The sequence below is a fragment of the Tachypleus tridentatus genome, chromosome 12 (genome assembly GCF_004210375.1).
Source record: "Tachypleus tridentatus isolate NWPU-2018 chromosome 12, ASM421037v1, whole genome shotgun sequence".
NCBI classification, from domain to species: domain Eukaryota; kingdom Metazoa; phylum Arthropoda; class Merostomata; order Xiphosura; family Limulidae; genus Tachypleus; species Tachypleus tridentatus.
In genome coordinates, this window is record NC_134836.1 from 25,415,321 (window position 1) to 25,433,549 (window position 18,229).

The 18,229-nt window shown below is 36.3% G+C and overlaps 1 protein-coding gene across 4 annotated transcripts in view; it reads left to right on the forward strand.

Annotated features, from left to right (window-relative positions):
• LOC143235258 (uncharacterized) overlaps positions 1-15,948 on the forward strand; it is a 55,771-nt gene extending 39,823 nt beyond the window's left edge. For 2 of the 4 annotated variants that reach the window (XM_076473229.1, XM_076473230.1), the window contains one exon: positions 14,470-15,948. In XM_076473229.1, coding sequence (XP_076329344.1) covers positions 14,470-15,308 — 839 coding nt within the window. In that variant the 3' untranslated portion in view covers positions 15,309-15,948. Of the gene's footprint in view, positions 1-9,551; positions 9,710-10,716; positions 10,737-14,469 lie in introns of those variants that run through there. The other 2 variants (XM_076473228.1, XM_076473231.1) reach the window with 2 other exon arrangements.
• Positions 15,949-18,229: the final 2,281 nt, after the last annotated feature.

Consider the following 18,229-nt stretch of genomic DNA (forward strand, 5'->3'; position numbering starts at 1 on the left):
GAAAAAAAAAGAGGCCTCGTTCACCAGATTATCTTGTTTCTAAAAGGACTAAAACTGTGAATCAAAAATTTAGGAAAGAGTATAGTGCAAAATATCCGGTCATTGCATCAAAAGTCAGTGACAGTCATGCGTTTTGTACAGTTTGCCACATCGATTTTTCTGTGGCGCATGGCGGAATAAACGATTGGTCCAGACATACATAATCGGCATCTAACCAACAAAAGGCTGAGGCGAAGACAAAAACGATGCAGATAACAACATTTATGAGTAAGAATTGAAACCATAAGTGCAGAAGTGATGTTCATGCAATTCGTCATTGCTTATAATTTACCCCTAGTTGTAGCTGATCATGCAGGACATCTATTCAGAAAAATGTTCCCAGACTCTGATATAGCGAAAAAATATGGTTGTGAAGATAACAAAATGATTTCAAGCATACTTGCTAACAGTGTTTACAGTTTAGCCACAGACGGATCCACAGAAATGGATGACTCAAAACTGTATCCAGTGGTTGTACGACATCCTGACCTTTTGCTTCGAAAAATTGTTTGTTCTCTTTTTGACAATGGTGGAATGGAAAGAAGTTTCAACAGAAGAGAATATTTTCAAGCTTTTGGACTACGAAGTGACAAAGAGGAAAATTCCATGGGAAAACTGTCTTTTCTTCAGACAATGCCTCAGTTATGTCTGGTATGGGTAAAGGTGTGATGGGACACATCTCAAGACGACAGCCTATCATTCACTTCATGGGCTGTGCCTGTCACCTCATAAATATTGCTGCCCAGAAAGCTTCCAGAGAACTGCCCTGCCCAGTTTCTGATATACTGATAGATATCTACTATTTTCTGGACAAAAGTGCTAGCAGAAACAAATTTCAAAGAGTTTTAAGGATTGTATGACAAAGAAACAAGAAAAATTCTACAACTTGTTAACACAAGATGACTATCACTTGGGGTGTGCCTCAACAGAATATTGGACATGTGGAAGCCATTGAAGAAGTATTTTCACTGTGAAAAGGAAAAACTAGATTCAAAAGGATCTAAATGTGCAGCTCAGTCAGGTAGCAATACTTTAACGGCAGGATATCCTCTCAGCCATACAGGGACACAATAAAAAGCAGACAAAGAAACATTTAACATAACTCAATATATGTTTAGGCAGTCTGAACTTGAACTGAAGAAGAGACAGTCAATGAAAAAAAGAGAAAAAAACGAAAGCTAGCAAGGAAGTAACCAAGAAACGTTATGAGCAGAGCAAGTTAAATAAGTTAACAGTTTTCTTGGACAACAAAATGAACTTGTTATTTTGTCTTTTTTCTTCAGTCTGCAATTCCTCTATTTGAGCAAGCCAATTTGATATTTCAAAGAGAAGAACCTTGCATACACATTATGCATAGAACTCTGATTACACAAGTTAAAAATATACTTGTCAGATACATCAAGCCAGAATATCTTGAAGGCAACATCACTGAACTTGACTACAACAATGAATCCTTATACAAATCTTATGAGGCAGTTTCTATTGGAAATGCTGCCAAGGAATATATTGTTAAATATGAAAAGGACCCGGACCTGATCAGCTTCTACACCAGTGTCAAGAAATACTATATTGTAGCTGCAAATTACATGATGAAACATTTCCATCTAAATGATGAACTTTGAATCATGCAGTGGTTGCTGATCCAAAACTGAAAGTCAGCAAAGATTTCTCTTCTCTACACTTCTTCACAGACAGGTATCATTTCCTTGTCAATACACATGAGCACGACACTATTGACAAGTTGGAAGGGCAATATTTGAACTATCAAATTGATACTTTCTCAGAAACTGTCCTTCAGTTGAATGTTGACAAGTTTTGGGTTCAGCTGTTTACAGTTAAGGATGGAAATGGCAACCAGAAGTATGACATTCTGTGTAAGGTTATGCTTGAAATTCTTACAATCTTCCATTCTAATGCTGACAGTGAAAAGATATTTAGTTTAGTGACTAAAAACAAAAGCAAGTTCAGACCAAACTTGAGCACCTCAGTTTTGAGCAGTATTATAACACACAAGATGGGTATTTAGTCAAATGAACAATATTGTTATAGCTCCCAACCATCCAGAGACATTCTCATGAAAGCAAAGGCTGGAACAGCTGCACAACTATTACAATAAGTGTCATAAACATGATATAAACTAGTCCTTACACAAAGGCTTTTTCTGCTTACTGTTTGTGCATGTTCAATGTTGTTTTACCAGTATATTTGTTACTCTGAACTAAATAAAAGACATAATTTCAAAATTATTTTTTAATTTATTTATTAAATACACAAAACACAGTCATAAATGAGCAATCTATAGCAGTAATAAATAATAATATAATAATAAAAACCTTAGAGACATTGATCAGGCCTAGTAACCGCAAATGATAAAGGGCTCTGTCTACAATCATTACGCTCAGTAATTTGAAAGAGCTGGCATCTCTGGTATTGTTAACTAGCTGCTTTGCCTTTAGTCTCAGTTAAAAACTAGTGATGCCTGAAACTACCAATCAAAAACAGCTCTTTGTTTAAAATCTGGCGAAAGGTATTTCTGTCTTTTAACGAATATTCATCAGTCGATGAAGTTGTGGAAATGAGGAAGGATTAACAATTTCAAGCATCCGGGAAAGCAGTTTGTAACTTTGGTACCATTAGCATTAACTGTGCTCCTAAGGAAAAACAAGAACATTTCTAATGAAATATCATCGTCTCCACTCACTGGAAAATCCCAGACGCCACTCCTGTAGCCTGAGGAATCATCTTAAAAATTCAACCCGCATATCAGTCACCTTGAATGCCTAACCTGTATGTATATCAATTCGCCAATGTGTTTTCATTTTCTAAATTTTTATTCGTACTTTGTAGGTTCCTTGGTTTGTTTGTTTTGAATTTCGCGCAAAGCTACACGAGGGCTATCTGCGCTAGCCTTCCTTAATTTAGCAGTGTAAGACTAGAGAGAAGTTAGCTAGTCATCACCACCCACCGCCAAATCTTGGTATACTCTTTGACTAACGAATAGTGGGATTGACCTTAACATTATAACGCCCCCACGGCTGAAAGGGCGAACATGTTTTGGGCGACGGGATTTCGAACTCGCGACCTTCAGATTACGAGTCGAGCGTCTTAAACCACTTGACCATGCCGGGCCGGGTCCCTTGGAGTGTCCTCCATCCCCATCTCCTCTCTTTCATGTTCATCTCGTCACGTATACGATCTATCTCTTACATCGTCTTAAAAAAAGAGGCCTTATCACGTAATTTAACTTATATGATGTATTTCTTGTGTGATCTTCCGCGTTCACCTTTTTTTGTTGTTGTTGTTGTTCTCATCACGTTATTAATGTATTCAGGCGCATCGTTAGTTTTAAACGCGCTTGCACGAATTTAACGATATCCGTGTAAACAGTGCTTAGGGAGCGTCTGATCGTTGAGTTTTTCAGTTTGGTACATGTAACTGTATTAACAATCCACAGTTATAAACAGCATATTTTCCCGCCAGGGTTTCATTATATTATGAAATTGATTGTTTGTTTGATTTTGAATTTCGCGCAAAGCGAAACAAGGGCTACCTGCGCTAGTCGTCCCTAATTTAGTAGTGTAAGACTAGAGGAAAGGCAGCTAGTCATCACTACCCACCTCTTGGGCTACTCTTTTACCAACGAATAGTGGGACTGACCGTCACACTATAGCGACCCCACGACTGAAAGGGCGAGCATATTTGGTGCGATAGAGATTCGAACACGCGAACCACAGATTACTAGACCACGAAATTCAACTAAAGAGTTTAATCGTCAGATGGTAAGTCGGATGTGGACTAATGCTTAGAGCTTCCGAAACTGTAGTGAATAAAGCTTTCTCTTCCCTTTGAGACTGCGAATGTGCTAGAAATGTAGTGTGTAAGAGTGACAGTCAAGTCTTACTATTCGGTCAAATAAGAGTAGCTCAAGAGTTGACAGTGGAAGGGTAGTTAACTACTTTCCCTCTAATCTGTCACTTCAAAATTCGCTTTAATTCTAAAACGAATTTGATATACAGAAACATCAGGTGTGTATCCTGGCAGATGGCTTTGATTTATTGTATGTATGTATATATATATACATAACAGCGATAAAAAATATAAAAAATATTCAAAATCATCACAAAAATGCGTAACCAAAAAACAGTTAGCATAATAAATAATACTAAATTAGTTCCATATGGCATTTACAACCTTACTTTGCATTGCAATAGCGAGGGGTATACTTCCAAAGTGTTTAACGCATTTTGATAGGCTGAACTGTCTCCGGTGCACCAATCACCATGAGCAACACATATAATCAGTACCCGTACAATCACTGCGGCCAGCGTTAAGTAACATCTTTCATCACAACTTTTCTCAAAACTAAACTACAGTAATTATATATTTGTGCTAGTAATGGATAAAATTCAAATATTTTTATATTGACTAAAACACAATTTCTTTTAATTGTCCCAATGCTGGTTTTACCACCGGTAAACACGGTAACACATCACTGTTAAACAGATACGTAACAAAAACAGCTTTACTCAACTAGTGGTTCTTAAGTGTAGGAAGAGGTCGTGAAAAAGACACAGTTCTTCTAAAAACTAAAATTAAATGGCTGAGAAGTAGTTTGAATATGGATCACGTGACCGGTAAAACCTTATTTATTTCCATGGATAATTTGGAAAATAAATGCCGGTGCGACTTGCAACAAAACTCTGTAAATTATTACACCTTTTTAATGGGGATTGGGCTACTAAATCACCAAGGTTCGAGACTGATGCCCTCTGATTCTCTCCAGTGTAAGCTGTAAACATGTTATGAAAACGTTGTTTAGTCTTTTTATTTGATTGATTGAAAGTGCCGGACAAAGTCTTTCTCCATCGCCCTCGGTTAACAGGTCAAAACACAGAACGATTATGACTGAAATCTTATGCTGTGTGACGTAGCACACATGCGCGTAAAATGTCACTGAGACTAAATATTCCGTTTAACTGCAATTTTAGAAATAATAGCGTTACTGAAGCTTGGTATTTGATGGCAAATGTGGTAATTGGGTTCTCAACATATGACAATATAAAACAAGTAAAATAAACAAATATAATAAATTGTTTTTAACCCTTCAACTGCGGCCGACATCAAATGATTGCGCACAACGTTTTTAACACCCTGCCGGAAATAATAGTGAATCATTGCGCATGGGGGTGGTAGGTAGACATACACAAACCGCAAACAAAGGTTTAAAACATATATAAAACACTTTACCTGTAAAAGGTGCAGGTGTAGAATGCTATTCCTTTATTGATGGGTTGGTTCTCATATGTATATTATTAAGTACGATACCCCCAGTAACTCAGGGTTTGTCTGCGGACTTACAGCGCTAGAAACCTGATTCGATACCCGTGATGGGCAGAGCACAGATAATCCATTGTGTAGCTTTGTGCTTAATAACAAACAAACTGACATTAAGTTCGGCAGTACTTAATATTAGGTATCAACAAGATCTCCAAATAATTGACGCGCTGAAAAAACACTCTATTGAATTCCTAAGCGAAAAATCGACCACTCAAAGTGTTGAGTACCACATCTGGTCAACTGGACTAGCGCGGAGACTACCCAGACTATAGCTACAAACTTTCTCTAGCTCACTTGACTGGCCTGTGGGTATCTGCTTTTGATATTCCGATAAATATATATAGATATACATGGTAAACATATCATACAGGTACTTATATATCTTTTAAACACATTAAATAGTGAGTGCTACACATCGATGGATAGACACACGACAATTTCTAAAGATAAAGTATGTACTTTATACAGGTAGAACATAAAAATTAAACGCGCAAGTTTATTAAAGATAATGAATTTTAAGCAGTTTTAAAATGTATTCACTTAGTACCACTTTACTTGTTTGTGTACTTTTTATTGCAGTATTCATTTTGTTTTGGATACTTCTTAAAGCAATTCTACAAATAAGCTGCGATTCCCACTTTTCATTTTGTTTCCCTATTCCTGATTTTAATATTATGAAACAACGTTATGGTCACTGAAGCCTAAACTGACTTTATTTCTAAGCACTTATAAGAAATCATAACGACCTACAAGTAGTTTAGTGCATACATGATTCAGAGAAATGTATTGAAAATGAAGCCTGAACTTTTACTCTACGTAATGTAGTATTCGTTGATTTATGTACCTCTTACGGCACTGTGTAACAAAACAGTATAATGTCCCTACTCGCACGTTTTGTGCTAAATTCAGTAAACACCGCAAGAAAGAGGGTATACGTTCAAAGCAACCAAAGCTGCTCACTATTTCATCTGTGGGGATGATATTATCTGAAGGCCAGTCCCACTGTTCATTGGTAAAGAGAAGCCCAAGAGATAGCAGTAAAGTAAGGATAAGAGTTGATAAATTTGTGATTGTGGTTTTAAGTATTTTAAAAGTTATATGTATCAGGAATATGACAGTGTCCATTACATGGACATATAACAACTGAACAAATATATAGGAAAATAAATAATATTTAACGGAAATTAAGGACTGTTAATTATTTTTAGAACTGCTATACAGGGTCTATTATTCTCTGATCGTCAGTCTCACGTGAAGAAATTCATAAATAATAAAAATAAATAAAAATTAAATAATAAAAGAAATAGAAATCAGGATATCGAGATGTTGGTACTCAAGTTTACAATGTTTTATATTTGTATTACCCTTCACTGCCAGTAGACAGTTGGGTAAAGATGACAGCTGTCCAAAGTAAAGAAGAAAAAAAAGAAAAATAAAGATAGAAAAAGTAATAATAATAAGATACTACAATTTGGGGTCAGTAGATTAGTTTGTTTTAAATTTCGCGTAAAGCTACTCGAGGGCTATTTGTGCTAGCCGTCCCTAATTTAGCAGTGTAAGACTAGAGGGAAGGCAGCTAGTCATCACCACCCACTGCCAACTCTTGGGCTACTCTTTTACCAACGAATAGTGGGATTGACCGTCACATTATAACATCCCCACAGCTAAAAGGGGTATGCATGTTTGGCGCGACGGGGATACGAACCCGCGACCCTCAGATTACGAGTCGCACTATTGTCGGGCTATTGGGGTAAGTAAGATAAACTAGCGAATGGACGTTAAGACTGATAAACAGTGTACTCCCATCGCAATTTGGGATTTTCTACCACCGTCACCTCCAAAACCTAGGATACATTTTATATCCCACATTACAGCCTGTACCGTGGGGATCCTTTCAATTGATGCAGCGTTTTTTATTTTTGGGGGCTTGTTTTTATTTATAACAAATTATCGTTATTAGAGGTTTGGATTTGCTTTTTTTAACATACTCCCTTCTTTTGATTTTGTTTTATTTTACTTGGTTATTGAGTATTAACGATATGTTTCAAATGATTTTTGTTTGTTTGTTTGTTTGTTTGGAAATTTCGCACAAAGCTACTCGAGGGCTATCTGTGCTAGCCGTCCCTAATTTAGCAGTGTAAGACTAGAGGGAAGGCAGCTAGTCATCACCACCCACCGCCAACTCTTGGGCTACTCTTTACCAACGAATAGTGGGATTGACCGTCACATTATAACGCCCCCACGGCTGGGAGGGCGAGCATGTTTAGCGCGACGCGGGCGCGAACCCGCGACCCTCGGATTACGAGTCGCACGCCTTACGCGTTAGGCCATGCCGGGCCATTTCAAATGAAAAGACGTCGGTTTGGTCAGCAGAAGCAAACAGTTTTTTTGTTTTTTTTTTAATCTTTTCTGTTTCGAGGAATTTAGATTAGAAGTTATGTAGATACGTACCACTTGAGTAAGGTCTGTAAATTAACGTACCAGCTTCTTAGTCGGAGAACTACAACCAATATTTACATAGAGAAACGTCAAGGAGTTAGGCACGATGCTGCCGTAAAAGGAAGTCTTCTTTCAAACGTTCCCGAAGGGCAGGTTAAAATTATACAGCTTAACAGTTGGTAATATGGTAGATGTATTTACATAAAAGCTGCTCCTCGAAACCAACCTTGCTACAATTAAACGTTGATACTAGAGAGAGTCGGGCATTTTAGTAGTAAAAAGGTGTAGTTTGAGTAGTGCCATAATTAATAGGTTAATCCATGACGACTTGTGTACTATATAGAATGGTATAGTTTGGGGAGTGTCATAACTAATAGACTAGCCTTTCAATCAGTTGTGCCTCTATTTTTTTTCTACTTGAATGCGCTCTTGATGAATAATAAAAAAACTTAGCATTCATCACCTATCCAGAATGTACAGTACGTTTGGTGATGAATAAATTGTGATATGTACGTAGGTGAAGGAAATGCTGCCAAAAACAAGCGGAACTAAGACCAGTCTTAATAAATGTATAGTTGTTAAGACGTTATTAGTTATAGTTTAAAAAACGTCACATAAAGGGAAATGGCAGGAATAGATCAACTTCTTAAAGAACCACTACTTAAAAGTTTCCCTATAATTTAAGACCAGAAATATCGACTTCTTCGTCTGTAAGAACTTTATGTAGTGTAGCAGCACTGTTCTTTTCACTACAACAACGCTCTTCCACACGTAAGCTACAGCATTTTTTCCCTCAAGCTTAGGCAACGGCTATCAAACCTTGAAGCTACAGGTTCACAGTCTAGTCACTCGAATTACTATTACATTTTATTAATTTTGAATATTAAACACATTCACTTCCGAATACAAGTGCTTGTTTAAGCTGCAGATGCTAAGAAATCAGTCAATGAGTTTAACTTATTCTGAAGGTTTGTAATGGTCACTTTCTTTTTTTCTTGTAACGAATGTATTGAGGCCGGGCATGGCCAGGAGGTTAAGACACTCGACTCGTAGTCTGAGGGTCGCGGATTCAACTCACCGTCACACCAAACATGCTCGCCCTTTCAGCCGTGGGGCAGTTGTAAAGTTACAGTCAATCCCACTATTCGTTGGTAAAAGAGTAGCCCATGAGTTGGCGGTGGGTGGTGATGACTAGCTGCTTTCCCGCTTGTCTTATACTGCTAAATTAGGGACGACTAGCGCAGATAGCCCTCGAGTAGCTTTACGCGAAATTTAAACCAAACCAAACCAAACGAATGTACTCTTGCATCAGAAATCAAGGCCATCACTGTTTTGTTAGTGTTTATCGTAAGCAATAAAATACGATAAAAATCGTGGGATCAGGGAGAATATATTCTGATTTTGTAATTTTTGTTCAGTATAATCTGTTACTTTTATTCTTTTATTAACGTTTTCGATTTTTAATGTAAACCAGGTTCATTTTGTTATTAACTGCGATAAAAGTTGCGTCTAAGTTTGACCTCATATGTTAAAAACTACTGAAAACTTGGCTGACGTATTTACACGCACGTGGCTGAAAAAGAATCTCGTTAGGAACCCATCAGTATTGAGAACTAAAAAGACCATTCATATAAAAAAAAAGTATAGGGCACATGAGTGTTTGGCGCAACGATAGAAATAAGCTTAGTCATATACAAGTATTTCTATTTCTGACTCCACCCACTAGATGGCTTCCGCGAAATGTGGTAGTCAGAGAAAAGGTGCGAAACCTGTTTGTGACGTGTTGCTTGGCTTTAGATAAAATGTTTGCATGAACGTGTTGAAAAACGTTATTTTAAAGAAGCTCTTAAAGGCTAACGTTTACTCAGCAGCATGCGAATGGATTTTTTATCAGGTACGGGTCTTTTTTTCTGTCACATCTAAAGCAGTATTAGCAGCAACATTTCAACCCTTCTTGTGGGTATCACAAACTGCTCTTTAGTTCATTTTTGTTTGTTTGTTTTACATTTTAGTATAAAACTTTCAGCATTTCTTAAGTACAGGTTAGCTCAGTATGACACATGATAATCAACTTTCATGTGTTATTGTGACACCTAGAAATCATGCACGAGTATGGCACGTGGTCATCATACTCTTAGAGGTTAGTTTTACACGTGGTAAACAAATCCTTGTTAGCCGCTTTTCACAAACCATGTCTTATATTTTCTTCCTACTATTACATAAGCACACAGCTGTGCCCTGAGTTAGGCTTAATACAGAGTTTACGATCAGTTTGCTTAATTATCGAATAATCTAATGAGGAAACAGTAAAACCGTAAACATAAACTTGTTTCTTGAACTTCATTGCAAGAGTGAACTTGTTTATGAAAATGAATACAAACAGTAACCGTTTCTCTACCAAAAACATTTTAACTATTTTTACCAAAATTAACGTTTTACAGATTAGTTGTGGAAACTTTTATTGTACGTTAATGACTAAATTCCACGTACGAAACTTCTACTGTCAGGCTTTAATCAAAGCTTCTGGTATTATCTTCCTTTCATTTCGTACAAAACTACTCTCGCCATCCCTTTTCAGATTTTGTTCGTTTGTTTGAATTTCGCGCAAAGCTACTCGAGGGCTATCTGCGCTAGCCATCCCTAATTTAGCAGTGTAAGACTAGAGGGAAGGCAGCTAGTCGTCACCACCCACCGCCAATTCTTGGGATACTCTTGTACCAACGAATAGTGGGATTGATCGTAACATTATAACGTCGCCACGGTTAAAAGGGCGAACATGTTTTGTGCGACGGGGATTCGGACCCGCGACCCTCACATTACGAGCTGACACTTCTTAATGGGTGATAATATACAAGGCTGCACGTGAAAGAAATGTGACTTTTTTCTAGTGATCAGACAGGCTTTAGGGTCAGTGTCACGTGGTAAGTCTGTTAGTTATATAACACTAATAGAGATGGTGATGTATTCATTCATCAATGGTTCGTCTGTTAGTTATATATCAACGATTCTTTTTTTGTTGTTGTAGACTTTGACATAAACGATATTTAAAACTATTGTAATAAATTCATACTTACATGAATGACAGGTACAACTGTTTTAACAAATTCAGTGATATGGACGTCATTTAGAACTGTTGTAATAGATTCACACTTACATGGATGACATTTAAAACTAATGTTACTTTTCCACAATGATCTATAGTACTTTTGTTTTACGTCATGACAAGTATTGGCATAACATTGTTTAGCGTGTGTGTATTTCTGTTAGAAACATCAATCATTAACTTAAAAATTCAAAGAGATTTCCGAGTTTAACTAAAATACAAATAAAATGTGGCCGCTTACTAAACACATTACAAAAACAAAGTTCTCATTTGAGATGCCATCGAAAACAGTCAAATTCTAGAGTGATAACAGCTTTTCAGAATATATTATTAAAGATAAACAACGCTGCAACAGGTAAAACGTGATAGCTAGCTTGACATTTTTAATGCTATTTTTCGGGTGGCAGTGAGGAGTTTAAACAGGAAGTCTGTAATAAAGTTTAGAAACAAGTTAATTTAAACTAGTTAGAATTTTGTTTGCGACAAGGCTTAACCGAAGACACCGCCCCGATAACGAATTAGATCCACCATAAGTCTTTCCCACCAGCAAGAAACTTCATTAAGCTTAGATTGTACTGAGTGATCGAGGTCAAAGTTTGTTAAGCGTATGATGTACTTGTTAGATCGTGTTTATGTTTAATTATAACTTAAAACTGTGTCAAGTTTTGACAGATCGAACGTCTAAATTGATACATTCAGTATAGTTAATATAGTTAGGTGGTTGTAATGTTGTATATGTGAATCGTAAGCCGATAAGGTTCTCCTTATCAATGCTGTAACTAACACTTCTCACCAAATCACTTTTCGTTCAAGTTCCGCCGTTACACAAATATACCTGCGCATAACGCATTGTTTCCTTAAGGCGACGATAGCACCCTCCATACAGTTGTTACGAGTATTTCATAAATAAAATATTTTTAGTCGGCACTACATGAAATGTTTGGTCATAAGAAAGATAGTTTCTACCTCACTTTTTTCGCTTGTATGACGCTTCAACGCACTATATGTATGTATGACGTAACTGTATTTCTCAGAGTTGTTTAGAAAGTTTACGAGTTTTTATAAAAGAAATAATACAAGATTTTCTTTGATGGTTTGCGAAATCTCATACCACATGTTTTTATCATGACTGCCGATGTTACCTCCGGGCTATGAATCATAAGGGGAACTGTACAAAAATTCGCTAAATTGACTTTTTAGAGTGTATTAAAACTTTACCATGAAAAAGGCTTGGAAAGTTGTATTTTATGGTTAAGTGATATTATGGGGACCCATATATACGATTACTCCCGGGCCAGAAATAACTGTCGTCGACACTAGTTTTTATGTTTTTGTTGTTTTGCTTAAAGAGGTATTGATCTTGATTCAAAGGAATCATTTTAAAACACAGACAGCAGCTTGCTATTGAATCTTATCAGTGATATATAATCTTCTTTTATAGTGAGAATACAACCGTTTAGAGAGGGAAAGTTGTACAAGCTGTATCAGTACGGAAAGGTAGACATGAAACTGTAACAGTTAATGTGTTACAAGATGTATCAGTAAGAAAAAGTACATCAAGCTGTAACAGTTAATGTGTTACAAGATGTAACAGTAAGAAAGAGTATATCAAGCTGTAACAGTTAATGTGTTTTGAGATGTACCAGTAAGAAAGAGTACATCAAGCTGTAATAGTTAATGTGTTACAAGATGTATCAGTAAGAAAGAGTGCATCAAGCTGTAACAATTAATGTGTTACAAGATGAATCAGTAAGAAAGAGTATATCAAGCTGTAACAGTTAATGTGTTACAAGATGTAACAGTAAGAAAGAGTATATCAAGCTGTAACAGTTAATGTGTTACAAGATGTAACAGTTGTAACAGTTAATGTGTTACAAGATGTATCAGTAAGAAAGAGTGCATCAAGCTGTAATAGTTAATGTGTTACAAGATGTAACAGTAAGAAAGAGTATATCAAGCTGTAACAGTTAATGTGTTACAAGATGTAACAGTAAGAAAGAGTACATCAAGCTGTAACAGTTAATGTGTTTCGAGATGTACCAGTAAGAAAGAGTACATCAAGCTGTAACAATTAATGTGTTTCGAGATGTACCAGTAAGAAAGAGTACATCAAGCTGTAACAATTAAAACAAAGTAGTGCAACCAACTCTACCAGTCCAGAAAGGTTAATGTGGTACAAACAAACTATAAAAGCACAACAGTTAAGGTGGTACAACAAATTGATAAATATTTCCTTTAATTACGACAAACTTATTTTGTTCGAAAGATATTTTTCCTTTGTCACGTTATTTGTCGTGATGAATATTACATCAAACCTTCCTTGTTTGTAAGATATTTTTATTTTTCACATTTTACGTTATTCTTTAGGCTCAGTTTTCACGTGTTGCCAAAATATTGTGTTTCAATAACGTTAAAAATACAAACAGGTTTTTGAGCCACTGATTTTGTTAATGTCGATGTTTCACCATATTGAAAGCAGCATCCACACCTATTATATTTAAGGTTGCGTAAGATACGCAAGACATTTTGCAGTTTTAATTGAAACATTTCTGTAAATTTCAAAATGAGTAATACGTTGAAATGTAAGAAAGAAGATTGCGTAAGAAATTTTAACCAAGACTATTTTTTTGCAAATTTCGAGATTCCAGTCGCCCTCGTTTTGATTTTTCACACCGAAACACATGTGTATTACCTTTGTTGAAGTTCGTAGCATGTACTCGACCTCAGAAATAGGTTATATGGCAGAAAATGTAGGATTCTGTTGCTTTAGTTGCACATTTTAATTAAACTAAAGCCAGATGTGTCTTCATCATTTATGCATTATGCTGCGTATCGAAGATCTGGGATCCGATACGTGATTTCGCTAAACATTTTCTGGATTTTCAGTTGAAAATGCGCTATAAAAGTGACGTCAATACCATTTTTTGGTTAAAAAAACAAAGAAACTCCTTGCAGTAGCGTGTGAAACTGGCTTACTACCATCTTTTTTATAAATAGTAGCTTCAATTTATGGTAAGCTAAACTTTAGTCTTAAGAGTATCTAAATTGGCTGTTTAGCCAACGTCTGTACAACATACGTTTGATCCAATAGCTGTATGAGAAAAGATGGAAACAGAACTTGCAATATGAAAACTGAAACTTTTATGTGTAAACTTTATTTGTTGTTGTTCCTTAAGTAAGCAGCAATGTGTGTGGGGTTGAAATCATACCTATAAAATTACATAGGAAGTCATTCTTACAAAATTAATATCTAGTTAGGCTTCACACCTACATAATCGTGATCTATTTGGGAGTTATGTCAATGAAATTACACTCTTTAGGATTCATATCCACAAAATTACTATTCGCGCATATCAAAAACGACCTGTCTATCAAATAAGTTTTTAAGTAAAAAACAAACAATTTTTTTACATAGTGATTGTTGTAAATATTCTAACTGGTACCGCTAAAAGAGACACACTTCCAGAATTATAAAATACAGTCGTTTCCATTAATTCTGGCTGTCTATCGTTCTTCTGTTTAGCTTAATCGTTTCATTGTTATTATTGTAGGGAGAGAGGAGATCCGCGTGCAAATCTGTGAAGCTCCTATGCCGTGTCCTCACCACCAAAAGTCAGAATTTAACTCTCGAAAACGTCGGGGGAATCTACCCAAAGAATCTGTGAAAGTTCTTAAAATGTGGCTCTACGAACATCGTTATAACGCCTATCCTTCTGATCAAGAAAAACTGATACTTTCCAAAGAAGCCAACCTGAGCGTTCTGCAAGTTTGTAACTGGTTCATCAACGCCAGACGTCGCATACTGCCAGATATTATTCGTAGGGAAGGTCACGACCCTCTTCGTTACACAATCACAAGAAAGACGTCACACAGACCACGAGGATTGCATCAGTCACATGATCTAGCCATTTCGGAGCCGTCACACGAGGATGACTTGTCCAAACATGGTACAAGCCTTTTCTCCTCTGTTGATGACAGCGCCACGGACGGTGACGCGGAGAGCGAGGACAGTTCAAGTGAAGGATTTGCAAATGAACGCTCCACCTCACCTTCGTCACTAAATAGCACAACCTGCCCCTTGAAGCTTAGAAAGAGATGGCAGCGTAATCACGAACAAGAAATCTTGTGCCAAGAATGGGAAGACTCAACTGTTTCTCAAATCATCATAAATACGCCTTCAAACAGCCAGGCTCACGAGACGTATAACGGACAGTTAAAGTCGAAGTTTTCCGTTCCTGCCTTAACAATAACCGCATCTTCGACAGTCTTTGCTTCATCTTCTCTGACTCTTACTAGTGATGATCCTTTCAGTTGTCTGAATTTGTTAGTAGACGTTGCCGTTAAAGAACTAGAAAAGCGAGAAGTGAAACAGAAGGGACAGTTACGATAAAAATAAATCGTTATTTCGTATTTTTATTTTTGAAATTCTGTGCATATTGGATTTTCCAGATTCATCAGTAACCAGAATAGAAGATGTAATGAATTTAACCCAGACTGTTAAAGTTTTCAGAAAGTCTTATTTTTGCTTTTTATGGCATCGATGTGCGTCGAATATTGTGTTTAACGAAACATATGTCAATGTGTACAGTTTGCGGATGGAATAATCTCAGAACTATTCGGTTTCAACTATTTAATCAGGTTTTTCCATCAGAATCATTGCAGTCCTGCACAAAAAAAAAAAAAAAATCATAATCTCAGTTACAGTTCCATAACTTATTACTAAAGTAATATTATGCGCTTGCGCGCCCTTCACGTATTCTTTCGGCACGCAACTTTACAGCTAATTCCAGGAATCTGGTTTAAATAACTGGAATTCTAAGCTCAGATGAATATAAAAGGTATTTGGGGAGTGGTGTCATTTAGTGTGATGTGTAAGTGGGAAAATCACATTTGTAAGAAGAAAATTTACAAGTTAAAATAGTTTAAGCGGGATCTAATACATATTAAACATATTATTAAATTAATCACAATCGCCTCATTTATAGAGTGAGATTTTCTAAACAGTTTATATCCAATAAAGTAAACTTTTGTTACAACGTTTTAGAACTACAAAATTCATTTATAAAATTATTTGTTAGGCTGTTTTAAACACAATATACTTGAAACAGCTTAATTACGATATTAATTAATTAATTAACTCACTTCAGCCAGAACATATCACATCCTGTTGACGGCTGAAGCTAAGTTGTCCGCTGACTCTTTTAATCATTTTTGTCCACTTTTTAATGTAAAATAGGCAGATACCCCCTCGTTTAGTAAACATTTATGATAGTGTAGAGGTGACTTTTCGGACAGAAACGCCTTCTTGAAACTACCTCCTTCCAGTGGACAAGGGGCTCATTTACACTATCTAAAACTAGGTATTATTCCCCACCAGAACCTTAGATAGTTTCTAAGCTGAACAACTTAAAAGAGATAAGTCCGACTGCTACTGGCCCGGCATGGCCAAGCGCGTAAGGCGCGCGTCTCGTAATCCGAGGGACGCGGGTTCGCGCCCGCGTCGCGCTAAACATGCTCGCCCTCCCAGCCGTGGGGGCATTATAATGTAACGGTCAATCCCACTATTCGTTGGTAAAAGAGTAGCCCAAGAGTTGGCGGTGGGTGGTGATGACTAGCTGCCTTCCTTCTAGTCTTACACTACTAAATTAGGGACGGCTAGCACAGATAGCCCTCGAGTAGCTTTGTGCGAAATTCCAAACAAACAAACCTACTGCTACTTTCCGCATGAATTTTGTTATTTATCTGCTACTAGATTTGAATGTTGACCCTCCATTCTAAACCAGTGGCGATAATAAAGACAATGGAAAAATTGCAAAGAAAATTAAACAAACACTTAAAAAATTTAGGAAAAAATCCTATATTTTAGAAATGGTATAAAACGACAAATGTCGAAATAAACATTTTACTTTTTTATTATCATTCAATAATTGGTTTAAGCTTGGCTGAGCTATTATTGACACTATTTTTTAAAATACTTTTTTTTTACATGTTTGTGTAAATTTGTCTTTTTTTGTCCTTGTCTTGATTACCTAGGTTTTTCCTAATCTTTGTTTATCAGTACATCAGATGTGCTGACTTCCCTTTCTACCCAAACGCTTAATGAACTGTATACGGAAATTTTGGCAATTGCTTAAATAATTTGCCCGAGAGTTTTAATTTGCTCAGGTATTTGTGATTTTTTAATACAAATTAGCACATTAATTTAATAAATGTTTTAGAAATAAAATAAAAATTGGATGTGCAACACAAAAGTATATTTTCATATTGGAAATCTTCATGGCTTTTACACCACATATAAAACCGTCCATGTAAAAATACAGGTTAAAATATTTTAATAAAAGTTTTAATACCCATACCAGCCGCCTTGAAATACATTTTACTTCAAGTGGGTTTCTCGTCATCACGAAACATTCGGGTTGATTTTTCACACTAATCCTTAATTTGTGCCGTGACTATCAGGACCCCTAACTGGGTAATGCAGGAAATAACTGGCGCCACATGAAACCTAGTATACATAGAGTATTTACTCTATAAATGAAAGGATGCGAATTTATCGTGCATACTGACACACCGTGGTTTTGTAATGTTTAGCCCATCATTTTTGTAGCTGCTTTGACGATTTGAAGACGTCCTCATTACTAGCGGCACGTGTGAATAACTTTATAGGATTAAGTGGTAACGCCCACATACTCAGTATTCGATTATTCAATTATTTTTTGTTACTTTTATCATGTAATAGGACACAAAGCTGCATGGTTCCTAACTTCTGTTCATGAGATTTCAAAGCACAGAGAAACACTGAAATACTAACAACGTAGATCGTGTTTCAAACGTTGATACGGATTTGAACGTGGCTGTTACACACATATTAATGAACACATCAAAATTACAAATCTAAAAACAAAACTTTGATTGATGATATTTTTCCGCAATGGGGAGGAAAGAAGTTGGTGATGTAGAAGTTCGTACATCAATACAACTTGTTAGTTAAGAGATGTCAGAATTATCGGATGACTTAAAAATAACGTACACGTGAAAAATATATTTCAGAGAAAAATGGTATTACTGTCAGTTACGCTAATATGTGAAGGTCTTCTCTTGGTACTGTTCACCATCGAAGGTCTTTCCCTAGTCAGTGTATTAGTGTTCAGTATCGAAATCGAGGAACTTTCCTAATTAATGTACATTTTTATGCAAGGATATTTTATATTGTTGACAAAACAACCTAAAACCTATAGGTCCAATTCAATAGCTTATATTGTTACATAGGTTTTGTCAAAATCTATAGGTCCAATTCAATAGCTTATATTG